The sequence below is a fragment of the Phoenix dactylifera genome, unplaced genomic scaffold (assembly GCF_009389715.1).
Source record: "Phoenix dactylifera cultivar Barhee BC4 unplaced genomic scaffold, palm_55x_up_171113_PBpolish2nd_filt_p 001157F, whole genome shotgun sequence".
Classification (NCBI taxonomy): Eukaryota; Viridiplantae; Streptophyta; class Magnoliopsida; order Arecales; family Arecaceae; genus Phoenix; species Phoenix dactylifera.
Genome location: NW_024068496.1, coordinates 48,156 through 57,298, shown reverse-complemented (window position 1 = coordinate 57,298; position 9,143 = coordinate 48,156). Strand labels below are relative to the sequence as shown.

Sequence of the window (9,143 nt, the reverse complement as noted above, 5' to 3'; positions counted from 1 at the left end):
GCTAGGGTTCTTTGTTGGGCTCTAGCAAATTTTTTACATATCAATACATGGGAGCTGCTAATTTTAACTTTAAGATAAATGGGTTCCGGAAGAGGCTGTTGGTTTCAGAGGACTCTATCCACCTAGCTCCTCCACTCGGGCACTCTTTAACAAATGTTGATAACTAAGCCAACAACCTGAACCAGAGTCATTTGAATAGTTGAGTTCCCTTTGTTCGGTGATGGCTGGGTTCTTCGATGAAGTGGAAGAGGGATCGGGGGGAGGAGGGGATCTAAATAGAGTTCGGCTGCGACCGGAATCCGAACCTGGGTCGGATTTCGTCCGACCAACTCGAGAAGGAAGAAGACTCCCAATGGAGTCTTTTTTCTCGGCACGTGCTTTTTTTTTTTTTGTTGGGCTAACTCCTTCGGACTAATTACTCTGGGACAATCATATGGATTGGGCTCATCTCTACTGGGTATCACACAACCTTCAGTGATTCTCTCAATTCTGCTCGAAATATTCAATAAAAATTTGGCTGTAATATTAATGGAAAAAATGGATGTTGGTATGTTGTTAAATATCTAGTTTTACAAATATTCTCAACACTTGTAGGTTGGCAGTGGTGGCGCTTGTTGCACCGGCTGTCAACCACTGGTGGCCTTCTTTTCCTACCAACCTGGTAAAAAAGGCCTATAAGAAGTTGTTGGTGCAGGACCAAAGGACATTCTGGATTGCACACCATGTCCCTTTCCCTTCTGTATGGGTGGATGTCCCAGAAGTGGTTCCCTGCTTCAGCTGCTGTTGAGGGGCATCCTGATCTATTTTCCCCACAGGATAAGGAGATCATGCGGGAGAGGTTTTCATGTAATGAATCAATTGGAGTATGTTCCTTCCTCACAGATAGTTAACCTGTTTCTCTAGGTTTCTCATCTTCCCTTTTTTTTTTTTTTCCCTAAATCAGTTTAATCTACATGAGTATACATGAAAAAAAAAGGAGAGAAACAGAAACAGATTAATTGATGAGATTTATTGTAGTATTCTGGTACTCCACATTCCTTTAAACCAGATGTTATGTTGTGGTCCTTATAAAAGCCACTACTTTAGTCCCCTCTACTAATGATACATAGCATATAGAGAGATCTCCGAGACCGTAAAGGCCATTATAACCAAGGTTTTAAATCCTGTGAGATAGGGTGTCTTGATTTTGCCATGGTCGAACACATGGAAATTGAACATAATAGAGACCATTATAATAAAAGAAGAAAGCACATAATGAGGATTAAACACATAATGGAGCACATGGATTGGAAAACACAGAACAAACAACCAACAGTCCACAATAGAGTTTATTACAGAGAAAGAATGATAAAGAAATAACTGTCTTGCGTATCCTTATCATAGCAAATGATCAGCATACATAGAATAGTAGATGGATAAAATTATCAGATAAATGACAAAGCTCTAATATGTAGGACTTGCAAGGTGTGCCTATGCAATTTAAACAAATTCAAAGACATAATTAGGAACTAGATAAAACACACTCAATGATTTCATATATACCAAATAAACAATGCAAATCGGTGTTGTACGAGGAAATTTATGACCACAAGTACCGAATCACAAGGATAACAAATGAAAAAAAAAATGTTACAAGAGAAGCCACCTGAGAAAAAGGCTATCTTAGGCGAAGGGAAATTTTTGAAAGATCAAATTTCTAGTACTCTGCTTGCATGGTTGCACAATATATATATGAGCTAACAGTGTGGATTCCATATGACCATTGGCTCTTAAGATGCAGAGTTATAATATGAGAAGTATGTTGCAGAGGTTAACAAAGTGGCAATTATATATTAATTAATAAGCCAAACATACACCTGCAAATAGAATTACCTCATGTGCATCATCCTGGCAAACAAAAAGAGGATGAGGGGAACCATACCCACAAAGATTATGCATGGGGAATTGTGTGGCATGGCAAAACCTATGATTCGCAGGACTGCAACTTCTACAAAACAAAGAGGCAAGCTTTTCATGCGACTGTCAGTTTAGAAGTCATTAGTGGGAACGAATTCAAGAAATGAGTAGGATGAAGAATACTCAAATAACAGAAAATGAATCAGAACCCTAAACATATAGATCTCTGGACACATAATGTAACAAGCTAGCAACATGTTCTGGTCTCAAATAGAAAGTAAATACTGCATGAAAAGCAATAAGTGCCTGTTAGGTCCTTTCTGGTCTCTTCAGTTGGAAACATATCATCTTATAGAAAATTCAAGGTACAAAAAGCCTTTTTGATGTCAGATAGGCACTTGACTCCTTGGGATCACACTCAGCTTACCCATCAGAATTCCTAGTTGACATCATATCTAGGCTATGTTCAAGTATAATACGTGATTTTCTTTTTAGCAAGTGCGACTGTGCGACAGGACATTAAATAATGGACTTTATTTCCTAGTAGATAAGCAACTGGCGTGGTTCTTTTGATTGATGAGTGGAAATAATGGAAGGACTCCCTTGTCTAGAGCCGCCCTGGCCGATAGCACAAATTTTATAGGCTAAGTTACTTGGACATTTGCTTCTTGCTCCCACAAAACAAGTTTAATAATATAAGCATTGTACACTTGGATATTTATCAAAGTCTCTTGGTTATAGATTTTAGAATTGATAACGTCAGTTTTTGGTCAGTAATGCAGGTATTTAATATAAATATACAAAAATGATATTTTATAAAATCCTCAAACTACTTGAAAAGATTAATTGAGAAAGATTTATATTTGAAGAGCATATGATAACATATCTTTTAATGCTTCCTTCCATACAATACTTTAATTACATAAAATATTACAAATATGTATATGTATACATATATGTGTTCTAATCTAATTCTCAAGTCATTGTCCATGCATTACCAGTTATAAGGTTGATATCAGTCTAATTTCCTATGCTCTGTCCATTCTGTATAGCCTTTGTGGCTTGGTTTATGCTCTTTAGTTAAACCTGTCTTAATGGGAGTAGGCTTACAAAATGATCATGATGCTGTATGATGGAAATTACACATGATGATAAGATGCAAAGAGAAAAGCAGAGAAATTTAATCAGATTAGCAATTAATAAAAATCTTATAGTGCGAAGAAGATCTATAGAATTAGAAATTTTGTTGGCTGTTAATGAATAGAGATAAGAAGAATTTACTTTTAGATGCAAGTAGGATGAGTGAAAGATTATGCTAAATTTGCCAATATTAAGGAAAATATTTTGATGCAGGCTGAAACCTGCAAGCCTTGGCTAAACCTAAAGGATTCAACGAAGGAAAAAGATGATCCTGGGATGCCACTCGACGCTACTAATCGCAAATACCACTCGATGTGACCAAGCTACACACTTGATTGGGAGGAGGATGCCACTCAACTCACAAAAGCAAGAAAGGCTTGCTGGAAAGGAATTCTGAAAATAACAACTCTCTGTTTTTCATTTCATTCATGTACCAGTTTTATATGCTATCTTGGAACATCCCTCTAAGCATAGGTAAGACAAAATAGTGCTAAAACACATTGATGGGAGTCTAGTTACATGTTCCAATATTTAGAAATACCAAAAGACACTTAAGGAAATGAAACTATGTGCTGGAAAAATATCAAATTAAATGCACTTTGTTGGGCGCTGCTGGTCGAGACGAGCAGTAGTAAAAATGCCATAACTTTCTCTAGGGATCTTCAAATGGCACGAGATTAGGTGCGTTGGAAACTAGAGGCGTAGAGCTTTCTGATGGAATATGGCATGCTGGCTGATTAACCATATATTGTTCCCAAAATTAATTCAAAACCAACTCTATCATGCTGCCAGGATCAAAGGATGACTCACTAAACACGAGTCAATTTATGAAAGCAATGAGTCGACCCCCGTTACACATGAGTCGACTTATGACACAGAGTCGCCCCAGCAGAACTGTCTAATGTGCCAAGTCCAAACAATTTACTTTACTCGCTCATCGTTGCAGTCATGCAGGATTTAAGGTTGATAACTATGTTTTTAGATAAGATACACGAATTGATTAGTCTTGCTTTTGATGATATCAGAAATTTTCTACCAAGTTATCAACTCTGACAACAACAAAATAATTCATAAGTATACCAGGAGTAAGTACATTGAATCCTGAATTTGCTATCCTTTCTAGCTGTATTAAAGTCAGCAATCTACGCATGACTTCAGCCCTACTTTCACCACAGGCACCAATGCCAATGCCAAGCACAAAAAATATTACTCACAAATGCACAAAGAAAACAACATGTTGGCACTACTTTATTCATTGTTTTCCCCGCAGATCTTTGTACAAGAAAGCACCCAAACCAAATTCATCATGTATAAGAGCAGCTACTGCTCGCGGTTCTAACAAAAGCACGCATTGACACCAGAAAAAAAAAAAAAGAGGCAATCATGCCAAGGAGCCACTCAGCGCATAGGGTGGGTTCGCTCCCAGTGCCTGCTTTTCAGAACAGAGCTAAAACAGAATGACGGACTGCTCCTATATGACTCATGGAAGCTGAGAGTTAGTTGCTACTTGCTAGCGATCCCATTACCATGGGCTACTGTTGCAGCGCCTCAGCGTGAGGACAGTCTTCTGGGCATTCACCCTTGCACGTTCGGCCATAGACTCCATCAGCTACAAAGCAAAGGCAACAAACAAATTTAGAGGGTTCCAGTCTTGAAATTTTGACACGTTAGTTTGAGAATGGACAAGCTCAAAAGAAACCAACATGATTCATGTAGAGAGTTGTGAGAAAAATCTACATACCAATTGCTGCTTCAATGCCAGCACTTTCCTCTGTCAATCCAGAACAGAAACAGTAGCATTTTATTAGCAAAGGAAGCTAAAGGAGAGTAACTCTGACTCCTTTTTGATAGTATGTAATAGAGAATTTGCAATGGGCATTACCTCCTCTCCTTTCAGTCGGGCATTCTCTTCTTTGAGCTGCTTCAGTTGTGCCTCCAGCTCCACTGTGTATGCCTGTATAATTTTCCATGGAGCCCGTGTCAGAATGACTAAAATGTCGAAAACCAGACCGAAAAATAGGTATCACCATGTTTTCTTGAGCCGGTGTTCATGCTTTGATATGAGTCCTATATACATGCAAGGAGTTGCGTCTGATGTCAACTTAAAACATCATATAATGATATCTAAGGCTCTAGCCACACTTCTAATCAAAGGTAGGTTTTGGTATGACCTCGTCTTGCAAAGACTCCTCACAGAGACAGGCCCAATCCGTTATGCGCAGAAACTGTCCTTAACGTGGCCCATCAAAGTAAACCAACTTATGGGCAGTCACTAAGTATACTAAGTAATGAGTGTAAACTTATGTTTACGTGGGAACTTTCAGTAAACTAAGTTAAGTGTAGTCACTATCAAAATCAATTTCAAGAACAAGCGGACGTACCACTAAAAAGCCTAAGAAACCAACCGAGATTACGTCTCTTCTCGGAATACAATCCGAGATAAAACCATCCCAACTTTAGCACACTTGCTCCCTCCCTCCCTCCCTCTCTCTCTCTCTCTCTCTCTCACTCTCTCTCTCACGCATACAAAGGCCCTATTTGGGGGAGCTTTTGGAGGGCCAAAAAGCACTTTTTGGCCCTCCAAAAGTACTTTTAGCTAAAAAATGGTGTTTGGTAAATTTTCCAAAAAGCTGTTTCAGCTTTTGCGGGAAGCTGAAAATAGCTTTTGGAGGGAAGCTCCAATTTGGAGCTTTCCGAAAACACTGTTTTCAGCTTTTTCGCAAAGCTGTATTTTTGACCAAAATACCCACATTTAAAAAAAAAATTCCTCCCAAAAACCTCTCTCTCATCGTCTCTTCCTCTCCCACCCAACCCCACTCTCTCTCCCCCGCCGCCCTACCCTCTTCCACTGCCCCGCCGTCGCACCCCCTCCCTCTCCCCCGCCCCCATGGTGGGGAGGTGCCGAAGAAGAGGAAGACGAGTGGTCTTCCCCTTCCCGCGGCCGCCGCCGGCGATAATGCCCTTGTCACGGAAAGGCCCGGCGCCCTCCTTCCCACGATGGGGAGGGGCCGAAGAACAGGAAGAAGAAGGGGGCGCCCTCCCCCTTCCTGCGGCCGCCGGCGGTCACAACCCGCCCCCCTCCCGCGTCCGCCATGGCCCGGCGCTGTCGGCCTCGCGGGAGGAGAGCATTTCCCAGGTGGCCAGCCGCGGCCGCCGAGACTGCCGCGGGCACTGCCGGCCACGGCCCGGCCCCGTCCCACGGCCGCCGGCGGCCCCGGCCTGGCCCCCTCCCGCGGCCGCAGCAGCCTGGCCCTCTTCCAGCATCGCCGGCTGCGCGGGAGGAGAAGAAAGGAGAACGGGGGAGAGGAAGGAAGGAGAAGAAGAGAAGAAAAAAAGAAAAGAAAAGGAAAAAGAAAAAAAAAAGAAAGGGAAAGGAAAAAAGAGAAGAAAAGATAATTTTAAAAATAAAAAATGAATGAATAAATAAATAAATATTTATATAAATGAATGAATGAATGAATAAATAAGATAATAAATAAATATATTTCAATATTATTAATTATTTACACTAATAATTATAATATTTTATACCTTTATTATTGTATTATACTATAAATATTATATTATATTACATTACATTATAATATATTATTATGTTATTTTAAATAATTTAATATTATGTTATATTATGAGAAATTAATTTATACTAATAATTATAATATTTTATACCTTTATTATTGTATTATACTATAAATATAATATATATTACATTATATCATAATACATTAATATGTTATGTTAAATAATTTAATATTATGTTATATTACCAAATATTAATTTACTCTAATAATTATATTACTATTATGCTATATTATAATAATATTATTTTATATTACAAAAATATTATATTATATTGTATATTTATGTATTAATATATGTTATGTTTTATTACGTTTTGTTGTATAATACTATGCAATGTCCTTTATGGTAATTTTGTCATACAAAAGTACTTTCTCAGTTTGTTTACCAAACACAAAACAAAGTACCACAGCACTTTTCGAATGTAGTTACCAAACAGCAAATAGCTTTTTATAACAGCTCTACTTCAGACAGCTCTACTTCCAACAGCTCTACTGCCAACAGCTCCCCCAAACAGGGCCAAATATCTCACGCGGTGAGTTTCCGACAAACAAAAAGACAAGGGGAGTGCAATAAGAAAAGAGTTAGCGTCCATATCACCCCCTAAGAGGAAAGATTAAAGTTGGCTTTTGAAATACAAACTCGCAGAGTACCCACTCTCTCTCTCTCTCTCGGAAGCGGATCTCAGTATTTATTATGCCCGTTTTCTAAGTTCCCACGCCACTCGCCCCTCATCAGATCTCCATCCTCCACTTCTGGATGGAAACTAACACTGCACAATTGGGCGAAGCAAATCACACACATTTGATGTAAAATTCATAAATCTTTTCTTCAGCACTCTTTAATACTAATTTTCATGCGGGAATGGTGATAGAGGACGAAGGAGACGTATGGAATCAGTATGTACCTGCTTTCGGGCGCGCGACCTGGCCGCCGACTCGCGGTTCTTGATCATCCTCCGCTGCCGCCGCTCCACCACCTTTTCCAGCGCCCTCTTCCTCCCTCTGTTACCCCCTCCGCCTCCCTCCGCCCTCCCCGACTTGTCCACCTGTCCTCCCACCACCCACTCCTCCGACCCCGGGCTCGCCGGCGACCCCCCCGCCCCCGTCGTGCCCCCGTACCCATTCCTTACCCTTCCCCCGAACCCGTTCTTCACCGCGTATCCTCGCCCACCATCGGCGACGACCTCGTACATTCCATTGCCCGCGACCTGGTGGTCCCCGTACCCCTGCACCCCTACCACCTGCCCGTTCACCGGCTCCCCCTCCAGCCCCACCACCTGGTACCCCGCCGGCACCCCGTACAGCGGCACAGGAGGCGGAGGAGGTGGATCGTATCCCTCCCTCACGACCCCGGCCTTGATAAGGAAGTCCTCGAGCGTCATCTCCCCGAGGGTGGGCTGGCGAGGGGCGGCGCAGTTGCTCTCGTGCTGCTGCGGCCGGTCGATGTTCCGGCACCGGTGGATCTCCGCCCACACCTCGTCCACCGTCTTCCTGCACAGCGGCAACGGGATGGTGATCGACCCCTGCCGCTGCGGCGGCGGCGGCACCCCTCCGCCGTTGGGCTGCGCCTCCGATCCGGCGGCGTTGGCGATCTGGCCCTCCTCGACGTTCCAGATGTTGGCGAGGAACTCGTCCATGTTCATGGATCCGAAGGTCTGGCCGGGCTCGCACACCTTGTTCTGGATCTCGTCCAGCGTCAGCGAGTAGATGGACGACTGCCTCATCAGAGGGACCACCAGGTCCAGCTCCCTCTCCTCCTTCTCTTCTCCCTTTTGCCAGTCCTCCGACGTCATCTTCCTTCTCCCCAACGCCGACGCCCTTGATTCTTCTCCTCTTCTTCCACTGCAGTCTGCAGAGCCGTAGAGTAGAGAGAGAGAGAACAAGAAAAGCAGTAAAAAGTTGAGTTTGTTTCGGTGGAAAAAACAAAAAAAAGGTGAAGAAAAGGAGGAAGAAACGTCTGTGACTCGCTGCTGCAGAACCACCGACGATTCCAAAGGCAAACCCGAGGAGTTTAGGGCGCGACTCCGTCTGTTTCTATTCAACCCTTTCGTGCCTTTTTGACAAATTTACGAGATATTGCAGTAATTGGCCAGGCTTGCTATTTAACGATTCCTTCCCGAGAATTGAAAACAAAAGACTTGGAATTGTGGTGTTGGCAAAGGGAGTACTTTTGGTGTTTGATGACCCCACCGCAACTAAAACTACAAGATAACATGCAAGATCGTATTAGATGTACGGGTTTATTCCACCACGAAACATAGTGGACCAGCTTAGGTCTTAATTAATTTGACCTACTGGACCAAAGTTGAAGCCCTTGGATTGACGATGCCCGTGACGAGCACTCGTCTGAGAATGCGCGACTTAATGGATACCTAACCCGGTGTTAGGTGCGCCTGCATTTATGGAGGACGAGGTGGGCCTCTTGAATACTAATGAATAGTGCTGTTACCATACTGGTTGTGCCATGTTGAAACCGTTAATGGGCGACCATTGAAACCTGACCCGATCTCGGTGCCAAGCTAGTTG

General features: G+C 42.5%; 1 protein-coding gene across 1 annotated transcript; it reads right to left on the bottom strand.

Annotated features, from left to right (window-relative positions):
* Positions 1-4,240: 4,240 nt before the first annotated feature.
* Positions 4,241-8,797, bottom strand: LOC120108063 (protein ABSCISIC ACID-INSENSITIVE 5-like). The gene is made up of 4 exons (XM_039121613.1): positions 7,523-8,797; positions 4,919-4,990; positions 4,778-4,807; positions 4,241-4,645 (listed from the first exon to the last, which is right to left on the bottom strand). The coding sequence occupies exons 1-4, from the start codon at positions 8,408-8,410 to the stop codon at positions 4,559-4,561; spliced, it is 1,077 nt and encodes a 358-aa protein (XP_038977541.1). The 5' UTR covers positions 8,411-8,797; the 3' UTR covers positions 4,241-4,558.
* Positions 8,798-9,143: the final 346 nt, after the last annotated feature.